This window comes from Nomia melanderi, chromosome 6 (genome assembly GCF_051020985.1).
Source record: "Nomia melanderi isolate GNS246 chromosome 6, iyNomMela1, whole genome shotgun sequence".
Classification (NCBI taxonomy): Eukaryota; Metazoa; Arthropoda; class Insecta; order Hymenoptera; family Halictidae; genus Nomia; species Nomia melanderi.
Genome location: NC_135004.1, coordinates 12,373,312 through 12,394,500, shown reverse-complemented (window position 1 = coordinate 12,394,500; position 21,189 = coordinate 12,373,312). Strand labels below are relative to the sequence as shown.

The following is a 21,189-nucleotide window of genomic DNA, read 5'->3' as shown; positions in this document are numbered from 1 at the left end:
CGCGCACGGACATGTCTGTACATACCCCTTCGTTACGACTATTTCTATAAGTACGTGTTATTATAACACAGAGACGGGTTAACGGGTCCACGTGCGGTGTATCCTTATGTAACACATCGACGAGGATCGGTGGTCGTTTGGTATTCCGGGTGTCGGGGGTTCATAGCCGGTGCGCGCGATAATGAGCACAGTGTCCAACGACGGTGCGGTGTGCACCGGAACGATGGGGAGAGGTCCGGTGCATCGGCCCTGAAGAACCTTTGGTAAACTTTGACGTGTAAACCGGCCGAGGCGACCCCGATCAACGCGGCTCGCTTGCACGGGCCGGTCGGGGCTAGTCGTCGCCGCCGCCGCCGCCGCCGGCTCGAAAATATAATCGTTTAATGTCCGTACACGCTTTCACGCTATGAACCGCGCGGCTGAACCTAATAAATTGATATACCCCCGCGACACAATGGTTGTTAATTTCCTGTCAGGCGCAGCGGCACGTTAATTAATTTTATGCAACTTTAATGTACCCGCGTGTCGAGTTTATATAACGCTCATGTTTTCGACGGCCGAGGAATTCTTAGGCGTTTTATAGCCGTGGCGGGTTAATACTCCGCAAATTACCCACGACAAACAAGCCTGTTGTGACGCGCACTGGAAACTGTGTTAGGGGTGCGCATCGCTCGACGCGTGCGAAGGTTTTCCTTTTTTCCCCTATTGCCGGCGAGTTTCCAATGGAAGCGAATTGTTTTTTGCGGTAATGAGAAGAATTGGGGATGGCGGAGTTAAATATTGTAGGCGGTACGTGACGGATAGGGTTATTTTTACGTAGACGTAAAGGGGTTATACTCGAGTTGTTGAAAGCCGAGCTGTGAGGGTGAATTTGCAGAGGTTTTTTGTTGGATCATCGACTGATATTGGGGTCACTGATCAAGGAGGAAGCGTTCAATATTACATTAGCCGATTTCAGACGGACGTTTGCCTGATACCGAATTCCCGTTCGTGGCAACGGCGGTCAGCTCGAATGAGATGAATAAATATTAGAGAGACAGGAGTACTCGAGGGATACGCGTGATTTAAAGAGGTTCATGCCACTGAGTGTTTTAATAAATAAACGGCCACCCGAGGCCACGGTACGCAAAATTACACGGGAAATTGAATTTTTCTCAAGGTAATCGTTTCCGTCTGACTTAGCAGTCGGAATAATTAACAAATAGAAGATCGCGCGATATTTGTAAACGCTACGGTCACCTCGTCGCATTTAATTCGAAATGGCGAAGACGCCGGCGCGCAAGGAAAAACGCGATCCAATTGTTCTCTTCTACCTCTTTCTCCTGCCTTTTATCTCCGAACGATGAAATAAATGAAGTAATTCTTTTTGAATATCACGAAGCTACTATTAATCCTGATACAAAGGTATTGAATGAAATGAACTGCCCAAGACAGCATTGTCTTTTGAAAATGAAAAATGTAATTTCCTTCAAGAACAAACGACTGTATCGATGTTATCTTGCAGTACTTTACAGAACAGAATTTCCAATTCTAACTGAAGTTATTTAAAGTTATTTCAAACTAAAATTACAATTTGTCATACCCTTGTTAGCTAAAGAAACAAATCAAATATATCAATCAAACGATTCAAAATACATCGCTTTATATTACCATAAATACCATTTTATAATTATTGCGACAATAATTCAATCATTCATTCCTATCCGTTCCGTTAAAAAGACAAAGCCCATTGTCCATGTAACAAGCGATCAAATATTTTCAAGAGCACGAGTCTATAGCGGGGAACCGTTCAATAAATATCATACGTTTTATCTCGCCGTATGATGAAGTTCGAATGTGTCGCTATTTAACCCCGCGGCGTTCCATTCGCAATTGAGTTTGCTTAGCGGGTCGAGCGATACGGATTATCGCGGGCGACACCCCGGCCGTTGCGCGTTTCAACAAAAACAGGAAACGGAATTGATACATTCGAAAGACCATAAGATAAACAGTAAATTGCAGACGCGCGTAGCAGCTGGTATTGATTTTTGCTATAGTGTCGTAGAAGCGCGGGCCACGAGGCCGCGATTCACTTTTACACAAGCTCACCCCCTCCGCCCCGCCGTCCACCTGGCCAAGTACACAAACACCAGGCTCGTGCCACGCTTCCCTAAACCCATTGTCTATTATAATCATTAACGGGATTCCGATTATCCGGGGGAACGCCTGACCACTGCGCACGTAAGCTTTTCAGTTTTCGGAGTGTTGCCGCTTTTATCGAGTTTTGCTCGCCAGCCTATTGTCGCGACACCGTGTTGCGTCCGAATTGTACGTTCCAATTGTAATTCGATAATGGCGGCATACGGGCCCGTTATGACTGCGTCGCACACGAGCTGTGGCCAAATTCTAGTAATTAATATGAAATTATTTAAAGGCACTCACCAATCGACGTCCACCGTCACGCGTTCTGCTGGAAGACTGATGTTTCATTTATAATAACTCTGAAATGTCCCCATATGTTACATCGACGTCCCGGTCCCCCGTGCGACCAAGTTTTTGGTTATCCAACGTGCAACTATATGCAAGACACCCGGTACCGCGAGCAACTTTCTATTGGACGTGATGAACATTACGTTTAATGTTATTTACGTTACTCGAATAAGAGGTTATGTTTACTTTAGTCGTTAAACAATGTTCCTGTGTGCTTACCTTTGTTTAAACAATAAATACAACGCAACCAAATCGCACGATACCGGTCTCCTCCTTACAGCGCAGCCGCCATTGTCCAAGACCGTTGACGTGCTAGTCGTTGAGAGACTAAATATGTGCATTCCCTCTGTAAATAATCTAACAAACAAATATAAAACTGATATGGGACAACTAAATAATTAATTCTACGATTTTATACAAGATCCTTTCCAATTATTTCCTCTTTCAATTTTCATCGATTTAAATTTTGACTCACTTTTGACTAGTTCAAACGTAGACGTTAGAAGCTCCAGACGGTACCAGTCCAGGTGATACATTTACCGATTTTCCACAATAAATACTGTTAAACAATACAATACAACTTATAAATCGTATTAAACGTAGCTCGCAGCTTGGTTTTCAAAAACCGAATCATCGGCAGCGCCTGCAAGTAACGGGCAGTGCGGTTCGAACTGGCGCCAATTCGGAAGCTCGATGCGTAGTTACTTAAACGAGCGTTAAAGGCAGCGGTAATTAACGAGTGGTCATTGCCGCGTGAAAGGTGAACACGTCGGGATCGGCAGGTAGAAATTTTGGAAGATCGTTCCGATAGTTGTTACGCGGAGCAGTGCCGTGCGGCGGGGAGGGGGATCGGCGGAGGGTAATCGTGGAAATTAGCGAACAGCAGGTTGGTCGAAATACCGACATACCCCGAGTCCGACAGTTGGTGGGAGGATCGGAGGGGGTGGCCAATAGCGTTTGCGCGGGAGAAAGGCACGAAACGGGGGACAGATTCGTGGGGGGATCGTAGGAACGCGGTCGCATCGTCGCCTGGCAGCGCCGCGACGCCCTCGAGGCGAACTAGACGTTCCGCTCTGCGCTCGTCACCGAGGCATTTCGGCGTTTCTAACCTTGTCCTGGCGCTGTGTGTCGCTCCCTTCGTTTTCGCACCGTGTAACGGTACAGTGTCGCACGTATTCATTCTCGCTCCACTATCACGCGCCCGTCACCCCCCACGTTCTCGCGTGTTGCGGCACGGGTGAACCGTTCGAACCGTGAACCTAGAAGAGACAAAAGAAGAATCAGCTGACACATCGCAGATTTTCTTCGAATAACCGTCGGAGAAAACGCTCCCGCCTCGCGCACACGGTAAGTAGGCTGTCCGCTCTTTTCTTTTCCCCGTTTCGTTCTCCCGCGGCCCGACTAGTTCGAAGGATGAGCCGCGTCGCCCGCGGCCGTTTCAAAATCGCTGTCACCCGCGTCCCGTGTTCCCGGGACGTTCGAAACTCGCGTTCCACTGGCTCGAATTGGCTCGTTCTATAGGTCCATTCGCGTGCCGAGCGGCCGTTTCGCGCGAAAATTTTTAAGGGCAAATGTTACGGCCGTCGAAGCGTCACGGACGTCGTATCGACGAACGGTCTCTTTTTTTATTCCCCGCGGTTTTTACGCGCCTCCCGCACGAAATGTCGTCGCGTTACGTTTATCGTCCCGATGCGGCAGTCCTATTAATTTTTAATCGCGCGCGAAACCTACCGCGATACAAGTTAATTCCTCGCGTCGCTCGTGTCCTGTGGAAAGGTGAGATGAGTTCCTGTTAGGGTCGACATTATCTTACCCCGGGTCGCTCACTATTTTTATGGCTTGCAAAAATAAAAATTTATTTTCTCTCTGGGAGAGCCACGGTGATTTTATTGTGCCCGCGAGTGGCGTAGATACTTTGATAACGGGCATGTTAGTTTCCGCGTTTTTCAACGGGTTTTTAAGATTGTTCTCCATTGTTAGCCATGTACGCGACGACGCAACGTTTCGCTGGCTCCGTGGTAACTTCCGGTGAATTTTGAACCGGACGCCATTAAATTTTGTTACGCAGTCCCGTGATCGTTGAATATTTCACGCAGACGCGTCGCGCGATGCACGGTTATTAAACAATGAGTTTATTTCGTGGTAGACGGTTTTATATATTCGCTGGTTAATTTAAACAATTTTAGGGCGCTGCTTGTGCATTTTGTGACACACTTTCCGACTCACCCCCGCCGAGGTCAATATCTTAATTTCCGTCCTTGACACGGTTAATTCGGCCCCGATAGTCGATAAGATAAGCTGACTAGCGCCGCGAGGACACGCCGCTCGCGCGAGTCCCGAGACGCGGATCCCAAGCGGGGTGCCTAGAGAATTTTATATATTTTCATTGCGGCAGGTCGATACTCGGAAGTGGCTGCAGTTGTTCTCGCGTAGGGACGAGTCCTACTCGGAAACCGTGGGAGGGCCGAGGGTGGAAATAAATTGTTGAACGCGTCGATCAGGCCCCGATCGATCGGCAGGGATGATGTTCGAGGATCGCGGAAGGGGATCGGGATAAAGGTCAGCTAACCACGCGCGCTCGGTTTTCCTTACCTTCTTCCGGCTCCGAAAGTTTTTACGCAGTGCAGTACAACTTCGTGAACGTGATTCCCGTTGATTCTCGCTTCTGGCCGACGAATCGACACGTATCCCGTGAAAATCGTGCACCATCGATCGATCGGTTTCTCGAACTCGCGATACCCTCAGCCGATCGACGCTCAACTAGCCACTCGCGCGCGCGGCTACGTTAAATAAATCGTTTAGAAAATGACTCTAATGACGATCGCGGCGCCGACAAAGGGTTAAGGGACGACAAAGGGAGCAGAACCACAGTTTCGCGTCCCGGCTCGGCGGACCTCTTTCCTTTTCTGCTTTCTCTCTTTCATTCTCCCGTTCCCATTCTCCCGAAGCGTCGAACGTGTCTCCCGCACGAACGTCCGAACCGCTCTACGCGCATTATTTTTTCGCTTCCACCCTTCTCGTACTCCTTCTCTCGTTTCTCGCCCCCATTCCACCCTACTCTCGTTTTTTTTCTTCGTTACCTTCTTTACGCCGCGCCGCGGGGAGAAAGAGACTGGCCACGGATGTTTTTTCTTCCCTCGATCTCCCCTTGTTTCTTGCCACCCCCTGTGCCACGCCGCTCTCGCGCGTCCTGTCTTCTTTCCTCCAGGCTTTTCCTTTGTCTCCCTGGAAACCTTGCGGTAGTTATGCGACGTTCGGCCCAGCCGCTTGGCTGGTGGGGTCGGAAAAAGGGGAAGGGGGTGACTCGAGGTTGACGGTGGGGGCATTGGGCTCAGGCTTGGGGGTGGAGAGGATACGGTCCTGAACGTGACTTGGATGCAATATTTAAAAGCGGCACAACGTCAATACTCCACTCTCTCTCGCTCTCCTCTTTTACCTTTTGGCCACAGTCTCTCTTTTTCTAACTTTCCCTCCCTCGTCCTCTGCTCTTCTCTCTCTCTCTCTTTCTCTCTCTCAATCTTTCCCTTGAGTTCGTCTTCGACGACATCTCGCGCGATCCCCTCGCGATCGGTTACAGAAAGAGGGAATCCTGAAATCGGCCGCTCGGCCTGACCTTAACCCGACGTCATCCCCTAGCTACTCGGACGGACCTTCGCCCCGTCACGAAGGGAGCTTAATGTTTCCTGAAATTCGTTACTTCGCCCTTCGCGCGCCGGCCGGTGGCCGTCTACTGAAATTTCTCCGTTTAACTTTCGGACCCCGGCCGTTCCTCGGAAATCTCATTGGCCGGCCCCCCGTTCGAGAGGAAATCGAACGCGGCGACGGCGCGGCGGCGGGGGTGGCAGGTAACGCCGAACGGGCCGGGAAACGTGAAATAAGGATGCTGCGATCCGATTCGTTGCACGAATAATTCAACCCGTCGCGAGGCTGAAATTTTCGATCACCGACGACGAGAGTTATTGCCGCAGTCCTCTTTGCTAATATTGCCTCTTCGGGGATACTTTATCAGTTTCTGACGTATCTCGGCAATTTATTTCTAATGTCTTCTCTCTGCGGCGGTAGTTTCGGGGGTGGTTCGCGTCCGCCCTACTCTCGCGAACATGGAAACGGGGACGGGAGAGTAGAGGAGAACGAGGGAACGGTCGGCGATATAAAAGGCCGAGGAAAATGCAGGAAGTTATGACAATTATGACGGGGAGGAAGAAGCGTCTAGCTGTGCGACGGCTCGTGAAATGAAATCGGGACGAGGGGCGATCATTTATAAGTTCGACAGACGGAATTCCTTTTTTTCCCGTTAGCCTCTCGTTCGCGTTTGTTACCCGTGTTTCCTCTATCACTGGGGCACGCACCATCGGTAAATGGACTTCCTATAATCCAATTAAGACATCGATCGAGAGGAAACGGAGCGAAATACGGTCCTGGGCCGACATTCGATTTTTGGGAACGCTATTAGCAGAAACAGAAATCTTGGGGCTGATTCGATTAAATCCACGAACCGTTTTCCTTTAGCCGGCAGCTATCCCTTTGTCGTTCGATCACACGTGATCTCACGTGCCACGACGCGCCTGGTCCACGGGGAAATTTTCAAACGGCGTATGCGGGTCACGAAGAAGAAGATCCTCGTGCTGTACATCTGGGTACTGTGTTCTAATTAAGAGGAAACTATAAAGTTTACCAGCCCTTTCCACGGTGCATTCCTCGTGCTACCTTCGAGTTCACTAATTTGAAGGTGCCAACTCGGAAAAAAATATTGCGCTTCGTTGTGCGAGGTATTTCGTAACGTTTCGCGTAGAACCAAGAGAAAATCTAATATTATAGTTCATCCCTTGTTAGAACAAACTTAAAGTCGAATTTTTTGTAGCGTGCCGTTGTATGAAAACTTATCAACGTGTACGTTCGTGTTTTATAATTTTGTAATTTACTGCATACACGTGTATCTAATAAGGTTTCGAAGTTGACTTTCTTGGCGATAATGTTTTGCATTAAAAAGTTGTATTTCACATTTTCGGCTGTTGGCTTCGTGCAGAATCAACCCTTCCTAAATAGTTTCAATCTTTTGCGCGGTGTTTTTAACTTCTGAAATATCAGTGCACCAATTTCTTGGTACTGTTTAACTTCGCCTCCGGTAAGAATAGAAAGCACTCCTTTGTGCCAAGTTTCTCGTATCCTCTATTGAAAATACGCGGCGTTGTGGCAATGTTAATTGGGTTTTCGACACCGTAATTGCTGAAGTTTCTGTCGAGCAAGGCTCGTATAGAACATTGCCGAGTACCGACGAATCGTGGACAAGCAAAGTTTCATACCAGATTTGCATCGAGGATTTTCTTTCAAGATGTTTACTCGCTGTTCCCCGGCTGCTGCGAAATGAGGTTGTCTTGTCGCTGATGTCGTTCCCGCATTAACAGTAACGAGTCGTTTGTTAATCTGTTTCACCAAGTCGCTATGAAATTATATTCGCATTAATTCTGTTGAATATATTTCACTGGATATACAGAATGCTGAGCTTTTGGTTGTTAATTAAAAACATCATATTAACCTCTTGGCTCGTATCATTGAAACAAATCTTTGAAAACATTAAACGTAATTTAATAAATTACGTTAAGTCGAAATGAAAGTTTACTCTTATGTTGTCCAGCTTCAATTCACAAAACATAGAATTATCTTTCTTTTAATATACTAATCACGGTAAGGTTTCAATGATCGTAGCTAAAAGTGATTGTAAAGCACAAGGGCTTATATAACGAATAGTCCATTATACATTGGAATTCTACACTTCGACAGAGTTGTAAACCTTTCTATTGTTATCGCTTTGATCGATTAGCAGGGGCCCGAACGGGCATATTTCGCCTGGCGTCTCATTCGTCGATAGCCAACTAAAGTTTTAAAGCTGATTATGTAACTCGGGTCTGGCAAGGTTAAGGGCTGGAGGGATGAATTTATGGTGACCATTACGAGACTCTGCTTCTCGGAATTCGTAAAATTTAAGGGGCTTGTTTCTTTAGCGAGGCGTTGCAGAGAGAAGCCCTTCCCCTTGCAGAAAGGGTTGGAGCAGCAGGTAAAACGGGTAACACCCTCCGTTCGACCTTACTTTACACCCTCTTCGGCGCGGCTCAACGTTGTCAGTCATCCTCGAATATCGCTTGATCCGAAATTTAATCCGGGGCTGAAGTCTCTTTATATTCAACGGAAACGCTCACAGGAACCGGGGATTGTATTCAGAAAATGTTCGCAGCGTTTCACGGACAGTTTGCAAAATGTAGATGGCGTAAAAGAAATATTTACTGCCGAACGAACGGGCAATAGAGTAGCGCGGAGGAAAGGAAAATACACGCATTCTCCCTTATTCCGAGGCGGTTTCGACTGTGTTCCAGTTCCATTCCCCGTACATCCTCTTTTTCGACTCGGTTTTACGCCCACGCCCTTGCCCTTGACTTTCTCACCCTTACTCGCCTTCGGATACCACCTTATCCCGAGCTTAATTCGCGAAAGGAACGGTCGATGAAGGGCGTGTCTGGATGCTCGAGAAGATCAGTTAGGAGGGAAGAAGAGGGCGAGGAAGATGTTAGGGTTACCTCCAGGAAATACAGGCAACGTCCGTGTACTTTTTAATAAAATTCAAATATCCCGTATTAGCATACAAATAATGCTTAATGAATTGTGCGCGCAGGTGCTTTCAATTCCTACAATTTTCATATTCCGATTCCGCGTTTCCCTCTCCCGTTGCCGTCTTCTTTGATCATCCCGCGTCCTGTTTTCCCGTGTTCTACACCTCGTTACGATTTTCCAATTTGTACAAGGATACCTCTTTGAAGGTAACGCTCGTGAAAAGAAACAGAGGGAGAAAAAAAGAAGAGAAGTTGCTCGAAAGGTAAAGAAGAGAAATTTTCTCCTTCAAACGAAATTACCGCGCATTCACCCGTTCACATATTCATGGTGTACTTTCCAGTCCCGTTGCTACTCGTTTCGAGTGAATGCCAGTAATGCATATTCGAGCTTATTCGCGACGGTTTCGCCAAGGACTATCCGTAATCAATATTTGCGTGCTGGTCTCACGTGCACCGCTAACTGCTATTGACCAGAAAGCCACTCGCTTTCAGCGTCGTTTCCTTCGATAACGACCCCATAAGGATTCCGAAAGGGATCCTCGAATCTATAGGTTTACACTTAATTCTGATACTACGGGCCACTACGGGAACTCTCGTTCCGGATAGTAACTGGCCCGTGACACTGAATTTATGGAGTTATCCGCGCCACCATCCCATTCAATAATCGCGAGGATGATTTAGAAACTCGACGATGCATGACATTAAAAATCGCGAGTCGAACCGGTCTGACCTCAAGAAATCTGCTTAGAAATATCAACACTCCCGACCTTTAGCTTCTAATTGCTTCGTTATTGTTACGTTACCGTGATAACGTTTACATAGTTAGATAACCGATAGTCTAAATAAACAGTCGACAAATTAAAAACATCGGTTATAACATTTTCTAATAATACCAGAACACAAACCGGGCGCTATGAAATTTCACTCACGAGGGTCTTTGAGAGTTAAATATTCACAGTGGACGGAACGAGGAAAATCCGGGTGCTCGCGAAAGATTTCGCTTCGCCTCTCGCTCGGAAGGGAAACAGCCGGAAAATAAAGGTGGACCGTCCGCGCGCGTGTAGCTGGCTAAGACGGCGGCAAGCGAAATATTTATTTTCACGCGCCTCTAATTACGTATTGCGCCCCGGCACCATGTAATTTAGCCCGTGAATGTACCTGCGTCACGGCAAGAGGTCTGCGAGTCGCTCGTACGGGAAAATTGCAGTGAAAAGGCGGTTTAAAGTAACGGCGCCGAGTACTGAAGCCAGCAAATCTGGCCGAGTAATATGGAAATGTGAAATATTACGGTCGTTGGGGGAGAAAAAACGGGGGAGAACGGGGAAAAGAATTAACCGACTCGTTCGCGGTTACGCGGTGACTCGTAATCGCAATGGAATTCCCCGGGTTTCGACGGTGAATCGATCCTTCTGCCCTGTTTTCTTCTTTTTATCTTCCACGAGGGATACTAATCTGCTGCGAGCAGCGGCGCGCCGTTCCCTGTGAACCGGTCCACGGACTTCATCCAGTCGCGTCTATGATGCCTCGCGAAGAAACCTCGTGTTGTGTTACAACGGGCCGAGTAACGGAGGGTGTCTCTCGAGAACTTTCGACCTGGAAATTCAATTTCCATCCGCGAGGTTCGCGGCAATGTCTCGCGACCTTTTTTCCTTCTTTCTCCGCGCCGGTAGTTCGCCTCCTTTTTTCACGGATCTTATCTCACCCGGGAGACGCGGGATATCTAGACAGACGATTTTTACCTCCTTTTCCCCTCGCGTGTCAAGCGCCGTGGGACGGGACAACGAGAAACGAAACAGGAACAGACGGCAGGGGGAGAGGGGGAAAATGCGCGCGGATAATAAGGGGAACGGGAGAACCGTTCCACTTTCGCGTAGGGGGTGGCGGTACATTTCGCGGCGCGCGGCATATACACATACACGCACACGCGCGTACACACGGGCCGGCGTCCCGTCGTTTTGAAAATTCCGAAACATTGGCTCCTTCTGGATTTTATTTTACGATTGGTTCCCGCGCGACGGTAAAAACGAGATCGATTTCCGGCTGTAAGTTTATGGCCGCGAGTAATACATGTTCGGGGGATAGGAACATTGCCACCGGCAGCCGACAGACCTATAAAATACCTTTGACTGTTGCATTCTGTGCGGGACCTGTAAAAGTTTTAAGGTCAGGAAATGCCTTGTCGTATCGCTACGCGTGCCCTCTTACGACTTCCTCTTTTCCTCGATGCTCTTCATTCCTTTCCTTTATATTGGCGCCATTGAGCACGAATATGTATTTAGGGGAGGCCTAAACATTGACGTCCTCCCCAGGTACTCCTTTTTAAGAAAGCTTGCACATTACCGTGAGCGCGCATCTTTTACTCTTTTTATGGTGCATCTAAAAATTCTCTTTCATAATTTTAGTACTTCTGGATACGATTAAATGAGAGATGAGTCGGACACCTAGAAAGCTATCTTCATCTCCCACATCTTCTAAAATTACCGTCTCAAATTCTGAATAAATATTCTTAAAGCGTACAATATTAAATATCTGTAAGAGAAATCAATTTTCTCACACCTTCCAACTTCATCTCCATCTTTCCACTTGTTCAACTTGATTTTCGGATGGCAGTAATCTTGCGTTTCTAATATCGAAACTCGACCGATGGGAAACGCGGAACGTTTCCAGCAGAGGGGAAGGGACCGACCGTGCACCTGTTACTCCGTTGAATGGACGGCACCTCGCGTACGTAGACACGCGTATGAATATGCATATCGGAGGGGAAGGGGGCGAGCGGGGTAACATTGTTCGCGAAACAATTCTCCGTCATTTATTCCGTAACCAATACCGTTCCTATCCCGGCCGCGGCCTGAAAGATCCTGTTGAATTTTCATCGCGTCTTAAACGACTCTGGCTGGCGAGATCCGTGTACCATAGATTCAACAATTTCGACACCTCCATTCAGGAAAGGTCCCATTGTAACGGGGACAGGCTTATCCGCCTTTCTTCCGACAATATTGGGGTTTGTACCGTCCGCCCGGTTCAAGGGGTGATGCTTAAAGGCTGATGTCCTATCGCTATCCTAGTATCTCGGCGAGACTAACTGGCAGAAGGGGTCGTGGTGGTGTCCCGGTCGTCCGCGCGCTATAGTTACGTGCTGTGTGTCCGTCCCTCATAGGAGTCGGACGCTGTCACGCGTTCGCGTGTGTGCGTCGTCGTACACCATCTTTACTAGAGAACCGGCTACAGAGGGATAACACCACTTTATGTCCCTGGGAGGTCGTAAAGATACCGGGAGACGTGCCTCCGCCTTTTCCCTTCCTCTTTCCCCTTGCCGGTGGCCGACGTCGAATCCGTCTGCTAGCTCACACACACACACACACGCCGCGCGCGCTCGCGCTCGTGTTCGCAACGGGAAACCCGTGTGCGGAACGGAAAATCGGGCGCAACAAAATTGCCCCTCGACTTCGTCGTACCAGTCCCCTCTTTTCGCACGTACACGGAAGATCGATCGATTCATTTATTAGCCACGGTGGACGGATACCGAGTAAATAAGAGAACGCCGGTGATAAACTTTTGGCGTGTGCACGGTGTTCAGGTGAGGCGCTAGGGGCGGGAAGGATAATCCGCGAACAACGGCAAATTGAATTTAAAAGTTCGCCGAGCTAAGCTGCCGCGATTAATTGGAATTATTTGGGGTAGATAATAATCGGGACCGGCGAGTTCGGTTCTACATTGAGTGGCCTCTGATATACTCTATTCCCGAGGTCTTTCTCGGCACTGGTAAGCGGGTGGCCGGTCGCTCGCGCTTTATCGGCTACGACATACCAGCGAGCCGTGCATTGTGACCGGCCGAGATTAAAGCCATTGTTTTCGCGCTTGCTCGAACCGAATAACCCAACCGTCGGGGGAGAAGGTCGACGAGAAACGAGAAATAGAAACTCGTTCTCGAAGCTGCCTCTGTTCCCCGGCTACCACGTACGCACACCGCCCGGCTTTTGTTAATTTCCGGCAATAGAACCTTGTGTCTTATATCAAGCAGCTACTTTTGTCTGGCCGGCCGCGATAGCGGTACGATTTTATTGGCGCTCAAACCGTATTCCATCCCGACTCACTGTTCGGAAGATTCATTTTAGTTTCGGGGTACTACGCGACTGTCCATCGCGCCGGTCGAATGATCGATACTTTATAAACTGACAGGACCCTCCGTTCGCCGTTTTGACGCGTCGAGTCCCATATGTGGACAATGTCTCCCGAGTACATCGCGCGAAACCAGTGAAACAGTTGTCTATCGAGAAACCGGTTACGTGGAACTTAGCGACGTGGAACGCGATCTGCCGGCGTCGAAGCGCTGCGCCGCGGCGGGTTGCAATTTTTCAAGGTTCCGGTCGGACGAAAAAATTTTGTCGTACCGCGGGATGCAATAATTTCACGGCGCAGATGTCACTGTCGCTAATTCATGGATTGACGTGAACGGAAATGACGTATTCTCTATAACCCGTCGGCGATCTCCGCGTTCGCGCGTAAGTTTCGGCTGCTAAATGAACCCTCTAAATCACTCAGACACGATTTATTATCGTTATTACGCGTCGTCGCGCGGTGGGAGGCTGCCAGAACCAGAAAAGCGAATAAAAAACGAGAAACAGATAGTCGGCAGGAGAGGCCCAAAGAGAGAGACAGAGTGAATGGGGGGTGAGAAAGTGAGAAAGGATGAGGGCGAGCGGGTGGAGAAGAGTGAGAGAGAGGAGAACTGGATTGGCGTTAGTGTTTACCCTCCCGTTCCCGCGGGAATCATCCGTTGGTAGCACTGAATGGCACTATCTGCTTCAACCCCCTTCGCTCGTACGCGGCAGCAATGTTTCAAACCTTTTCTCTCTCTCTTTTTTTTTTGTTTTCGCACACTCCGCTCTCCTGGCCCCTTTCATTCCACCGCTGTTCCCGATTCACCGGTGGCAGTTCAATCTCAAACATTTCCGTTATAAATCCCGTGGTACGTAGAAATGAAATTTTTCGAAATCAGCGTCGCGTCCCTCGACCTCTTTCACGAGCCTGACGGTCCGAATCCCTCATTGTTTTCCGTTGAATTAACCCGAGAACGACATTGTCTCTGGACCCGATCCTTTATTAGTGGTATGGCGGCTATGATGGATGCGGAGAAAATGGTGGAATGGGACGGGGGGAAAAAAAAGGGACCGCTTCGCCACGGGCCTGGTAATGTGCGGTCTGGGGTCAACTGATTAAAGGTTGATGGTGCAATTTATCCGACTCGCCCACCTTTGGCAGTGGTTTTGCCCTCAATTTTTCCTACTGAAGGAACAAACCAAAGCCGTAGCGTCGCGTTTACGTACGTCAATTTACAACAGGGGCAGTAACAAAAAATATCTACACACATTACCTTATCCTCTTAATTAGGGTACCTTAATCCTTCCATCCCTCCACTCTTGCCGACAATAATAGAAACCGCTGGCGAATCTCACAGTGAGAACTATCAGTTCAGAAGCCTTCCAGCGACGTCTGCTCGAAATGCCGCCACAATCGTAATACACGTTTGATATCCGTCGCTTTTCATGTTCGGAATCTCGGTTCCCGATTCCCGCGTGGAGGGAGCGTCCAATTTTCGAACCGATATTTTCTATGGTCGTTACACGCTGTGTGCGTGCCGAGAGACGCTGACGCGGATTACGGGAAGCCGTGCGATGGGGGGTGGAAATCTGTGTGCGTATATAATCGAACGACGGTTGGCGGGAGAAAGCTGAAGAAAGTCGGGAACGATAGGGCAGGGACGGTGAATGGGGGAGAGAGAAGAAATGGTAAGAGAAGGACGATCCTAGGTGGAACACCGAAAGAGGGGGATCCTTTCCAAGGCGATGCCTAGCTCCTAATTGCATGCCAGAGAGTGACTGCATCTCCTCCCTTTTCCCTGCTATTTTCACCCTCTCCATTGCACTCTCATTCTTCGTGCCGCGCGCGGCGGTGAGTATTTGCAAGCTGCCCACCCTCCCCCCAACAGCACGCCACTCCGGAAACGTGGCATAAGAAACGTTATTGCGCCACTCCGTGAAATTTCCTGGTACGACCCTGCCGCTACCCCCCTCCTCCGTCCCGTTACCACCTTCCTCTGCACCCTCGCCTTCGTTCCTCGTTCTCTTTCTCCCCCTTTCTCTTTCTCTTTCACCTTCCCACCCTTGGCGACGCGCATTCGGAAAAGGCGGCGGGCAAGTAAATTACGCTCCGAGTTGACGTTCTTCCGGTATCCTTTCAACGGGGCCGCTAATATCGTCGAACTGCCGGCAAAAGAAAGAAATACAACGCCGGGGACGAGAATGAAAACCGGCGAGTGTCGTTTTATGGTTGTTGAGGAATTTATCTGCTATCCCCGGTGTTCCCGGAATCGCCGCGCAATCGGAAAACGGACGATTTCTCATGCAAATGGATGCTGGAAGATGCGAACGAGCGCCGCTCTCGCGAAAATTATGCTCGAGATCGCGATGCTCGCGTGTCCGCGTTCCGAAATTTTATCGTCTTCTGCAAGAGACGTATTCCATAATCTGCCGAATCTCTATTCTCTACTGTTGTTGCGCGTCGTTGCCTGACGATACAACGTGATTGATTTTTCTTCTCGAATAGGTAGTGCGGCGATAGTGCACGCATATTGTTTTTTTCTATTGTTACTGGCAACTCGTCATATCTCTATAAAAACAACAATCACTTCACAAATTCTCGCAATAGTCAGTTATCGATGTTCTAGCAACTTGTCAACAAATACTGTTTGCCAATCAAAGAGAAACATCGAAAAAACGATACATATTTTTCAAATTATTTCTATATTACTCGTTAGCGCGCAAATCGGTCATTTAAAAATATTCAATCGTTTTTTAAAGAAATCCTCCACCGAAGCGTTAAATATGAACGTTACACACGGATGAATACAGTTCATCAATCTTTTTATCAATTATTAACTTTATCACTATTACTGATATTTGACAGCGTTTATTATTCTAAGAGTACCGATGACACTCCAATCTCAACGTACGAAGCGAATATACGTTTCCTCGCACCTCCGCTTTTCATTCATTCGTCGCTTAATCGCAGTAGCTCCTAACTGACTTCAACGGTTCTAGCCAGCTGTTAATACGACGCGAGAGCAGCTCGGCCGGGCGACGAGACCGTCGGGCCGGGGTGACGCGGAGAAGGACGCGAGCTAGAGGACTCAAACGTGCCGGCAGGCTTCGAGCGTCCATTAAAGAGGATTAATTTATTGCCGTAGCTTTAGTCAAAAACAATCGAATTGGTGGCGGCGCTCCCCGAGTATCGTTCTGGTAGCAATATTCCATTTAAGAGGATTAGTTCGCTCCGTAATTTTCAATTTACTGCGTCGCTGTTACCGGTGTCCGCTTTAATTAAATCGAGCTCAACTTCCGTTTCGCGCATCCCGCTCGAACCGACGCGACCTTCGAATGTACTAATTCATTTCCTGCCATGGTGAATATTTCCATCGAAATCTTTATCCAATTTTCGTGTTCCCCGCGTAATTCGCGACACGAGCTTCGCGCATTCCAATTTTTCTTCTACCCTCATCCCCGGACAGTGGTTTCGATGTCCTGACTCGGATACTGGCAGTCCTTCGTACCTGTTGATCTCTTGCCGGGATCCTCGATCCGTTCCGTTGGCCCTTCTACATACAGTATCGGCAGCAGGGGGAGGTAAATAACTGCTGGTAGGGTGAGGGTGAAATTATGCGAGGTTCTTGAAAAGCAATAAAATAAATCATGCTACGCGGGGACACACGTTGCGGTGCTCGTATAGCCACCTACGGTACCTACCTACCTACCTACCTACCTACCTACCTACCCACCTACCTACCTACCTACCTACCTACCTACCTACCTACCTACCTACCTACCTACCTACCTACCTACCTACCTACCTACCTAACCACCCACGTTCCTCTGTCCTTCATCCGGCGGGCTCCGATACCGAGGAGAAAGCTACCGAGGCGACTAGTCCCGCGGGAAATCAGAGAAAGATGCACTACGGACGTCGAGGCCCTTTTCCTCATCCCCTGCCCTAAACCACCCTTCTCTCCTTGGTCGTCGCGCGCCATCCCCTTCTGCTCGTGGCACGACACCACACGTTTCCGCCTTCGAGAGTGCGCACACCAGCGTCGATCCTCTATCGTGCGCTTTCTTGTTTCTCGGTGGGCGAGCAACGGAACCGATCGGTCTAGGAGACGAATCAAATGGAAAAGGAGAATAGAGCGTGGAAGTGAAATGGAGAACGAGGGAAAAGAGAGTAGATGTACTTACTCGACGCGAGCGCGAACGCATTGTGTTCGGAAGCAGGGTCGAATCGAATTCTCGCGCATAATTCAACGCGGAGACCGGTTCGCGAATTAGATGGCCGGGAAATCCATTCGTCGACCGATCGATTTATGAATCGTTAAACATCCGGATTTGCTTCCGTCGGACGCGACGGATTAACAAACTTTCTAATTAAAACCTAAGATCGTTGTTTATTTACCGGGGGACTTAATGGACTTGTCAGCAGACAGAAGCACACGATAAGGTTGATTGAACAGTTCCAAGTTAATCAAGAGTCGTTGCTCCTTTTTCTCTCTCCCGCTCCGGGTGTTTCAAAGGAATTTCTTTTTTGCGCGATCTCGTCGTTCGCGAGGTCGATCCCGAGTTCCTTCGTCTCCTGTGGGCTTGTTGGTTCGGAGAGATTTTCGAAGACGTTTCGATGAACCTTTTTTAGAGTAAATGTGAAGGTAAAGAGGAATGTAGGACGAGTGAAAATGGATTCGATTACTTCATGTAGATTACAAACAGTTTGTTTCAGTATCAACGTATTAAGTGTAGATATGTTGATGTCGTTGAATAGAAGTTGATTACTCGTAGTTATTTAATGATGTGATTTAGTTTTTTATCTCGAATTAGTGTCTACCATATTATTTCTTAGAAACGTTGTTTAAACGAGGAGGATGCGAAGTAATAACAAGCGATAATTTCAGCTAAATATGTGTAAATAAGTATAATTTTATTATTCATCTGTAATTATGTTTATTAACTTAAAGTGTTTTATAAGTGCGTACAAATTTGATTATACTTCTTCGTTTTCAATTGAATATTCAATATCTTCTTCCTCTTTTTACTGATTTCGAATGACGATGATCCAAAAATTAAATTCGTGCAATAGAACGCGCACCCCGTTAAAATAGTATATCGTTTGATCACTTTATCGATAAAGTGATATTGATAATCAACTTTATCGATAATCACTTTATTCGAATTGTTTTGGGAAGCTTGGTTCTTTCGTCGAGTTGCCACGTAACCGACGAGCCAGACGATAAAATATACCTATAAAATATAGAATATGTACGCCCGCACACGTACATTGAGCGTAGTTATGTGTACATGACGATAGCGAACACGAGAAACCACTCAGAGAACCTGTTCGAGTCGCTACCTTCTGAGACGAGGGAGAGACATACTTGCAGTCAACACGGATACCTACACACGGCTGCAAAGTTTATGTGTCCCCTGTTTTTCTATTTATCTATCCCGGGCTATTGCGCAACAAAAGACAGACAGACAGACAGACAAAGAAGTAAAATCTCGAGATTTTGTTATCAAAGTAATTTTGTTGCGTACTAGAGTTCCAGAGTAATCTGGTCGCATGGCGCTGTTTATTTTTGAGATAAAGGTCTGCGAATAAAAGCAGACATCCTAAAGTTTCCAACTACAAGTGTCAACAAATTGAAAAAAAAAGTTATCTAAAGATAAGATTAATTATTTTCAGCTGAAATTTTATATGATGACTAAGCGAATAATTTAGGTGAATAATCTCAATAGATTATTATATCATGCAATCTTATTAATATTACACAATGTGAATAATAATAATGATGATAATAACAGTAATAGATGTTTCTATTAAAATATTGAGAGTATATGAATAAATTTCAAGGATAAAGGGAGCAATAACAATGTGAAATAAAAGAAACTGAATTACTAAAGTAGTCTATATTGACCTTACGATTACAAATGGGTTTCATACGTCGTTACGTTGCACAGAGAGACTGTAGCTAGTAGGTTAACAAATTGACGGACACGGTAGCCTCCAACATCCGGCGCGTTTAGTTCGAAAACTATTACACCGAGGTTGCATGTCACGAAAACCAAATCGTTTCATGCAACAAATAACGACATAGTAGTTCAAATTGAAAACTATGCGAAACATTCGTCTTTTCTTAGAATGAAATAAACAAGACTAATATAAAGTAAAAAAATATGTTTACAAACCACTTCTACGAATGATGTCAACATCGCAAATAGACATTTGTTTCGATACGTTATCGTGCCGACACTTATCTCTTCGAGTAGTAATATTCGAATGTCACAAGACAGTAATTATCGTATAGAGAAACATTACGAAACTCAATATTACATCATACGCGAGAAACAAAGAGTATTAAATACGAGCAACAAAGTAACAAAACACTTTATAGTTTCGTAATATTCATCCAAATACCGTCACGGGGTTCACACAGGAAATGACAAGGTGACCACCTCAAAGGAACTTTGGTTTTCGGTGAGAGTTCGATCTTATAGTCATTTAGCAAGGTAGCCAAGCACGATTTCATCACCAGTATCGCCATTCGCATGCCGACACACATGCGTGGACCCTCCCCGAACGGGATGAAAGACATTTTTTCTATATTTGGCTTATTCTCTTCGCTAAAACGTTCGGGATCGAACACCATCGGGTCCTTCCAGTAAGTGGGGTCGTGGTGAATCGCCTCGACAGGTATGAGCACTTGCGTACCGGGTTCCACGCGAAACCGCAGTCCATCCGAGCCCTCGAGCACAAATTCCTCGGTGCACTCCTTCCTCAGGAAAACCAAAGCCGAATGGCATCGTTGCGCCTCGTTCATCACTTGCTCCATATACTTGAGATCCTTCAAAGCATCGTAGGTCAGCGCCCCGTCGTATTTAGCTATGACGCTCTTGATCTCGTCCCTCACTTTCTGTTGAACATCCTGATGGATCGCCAGTTGATACGTGATGAAGCTGAGGGTCAACCGGCTGGTCTCGAAACCGTCGAAGAAGAATGTAAGCGCGTGTGACGTGATTACCTCCTTGTTTAACTTCTCGCTCTGTTCCTTCTCGAAATCGACCATCACTTGGAAGAAATCGTTCCTCGGTACCGTGTTCTTCACCCTCAATTCTAGGTTCTCGTCGACGAAGTTCCTGAAGAATCTGTCCACGTTCCTCGGCAGGAACGAGAGCTTTAGCACTTTAGCTATGCCGGGTTTGAGAAGTACCAGGTTGTTCAGAATCGCTAGAAGGAACATCGGGTTGAAGATCTGCGTGCCAATGTCGTGGAAAGAGTCCGGCGGCGGGTTTTCATCGAAGCTGTATCCTTCCACGCCCATGCCCGCGTTCGCCACGGTCTCGGCTGTGAACCGTCCGAAGAAACTCTTCATTTCAGTCTCGTATTTGTTGGTCGTTTTCATCCGTCTCTCCAGGTAGTCCTGCATCTTCCTGGACACGCCGCTCACGGCGGAGAACATCACCTTTAGCCTCAAGCCGGAGAACGCGTATGTTAGCCGCTTCCTTCCGGTCATCCATTCCTGGCCTTCGTTGAAGAACGGACTATAATACAATAGAGGATCCTGATCTTTCGATATCTGGAATCCGTTCCGATGGAAACTCGTGAAGCTGCCTTGCAACACGGTCTTTACTAAAGCCGCTTCGCGTAACACCAACGCCGGCGTGAACATGTCGTATATCCCGAACATACTGCGATTCTTTTGTTCCGTGCATATCCTCTCGAACAGTTCCTGCAGGCTCATCCTCAAGCAGTATATCGGCCACGTGTGACCCAAAAACGGTATGAACCCACTGGCAACTGTAATCCCGCGCCTCTGCCAATAAGTGTATTTCTTCAGCATATAAAGCACCAGAAGCACCAACGCGCCGAGCAGCAACGTTAACGTCGTGGACTCCATGTTTCCGGTTCCACGGGAGCAGTAGTTCAAACGATGCTGCTAGCTAGCCGCCAGCCGCTATACTAGTGAGCGCGAGCGATTTTGCGCTGATATTTATGCCATGCCCGTGTACTCTGACGGAGATAA

General features: G+C 47.5%; 2 protein-coding genes across 2 annotated transcripts in view; one reads left to right on the top strand and one right to left on the bottom strand.

Annotated features, from left to right (window-relative positions):
- Positions 1-3,491: 3,491 nt before the first annotated feature.
- The window catches only part of LOC116427989 (amyloid beta precursor protein binding family B member 1), a 201,438-nt gene continuing 183,740 nt past the window's right edge, over positions 3,492-21,189 (top strand). Inside the window, exon 1 of the mRNA XM_031978999.2 lies at positions 3,492-3,816. The gene's annotated coding sequence lies outside the window, so the exon portion shown is untranslated. The remainder of the gene's footprint in view (positions 3,817-21,189) is intronic.
- LOC116427991 (putative cytochrome P450 6a19) lies at positions 19,061-21,148 on the bottom strand. The gene has a single exon (XM_031979009.2). The coding sequence runs from the start codon at positions 21,061-21,063 to the stop codon at positions 19,555-19,557; it is 1,509 nt and encodes a 502-aa protein (XP_031834869.2). The 5' UTR covers positions 21,064-21,148; the 3' UTR covers positions 19,061-19,554.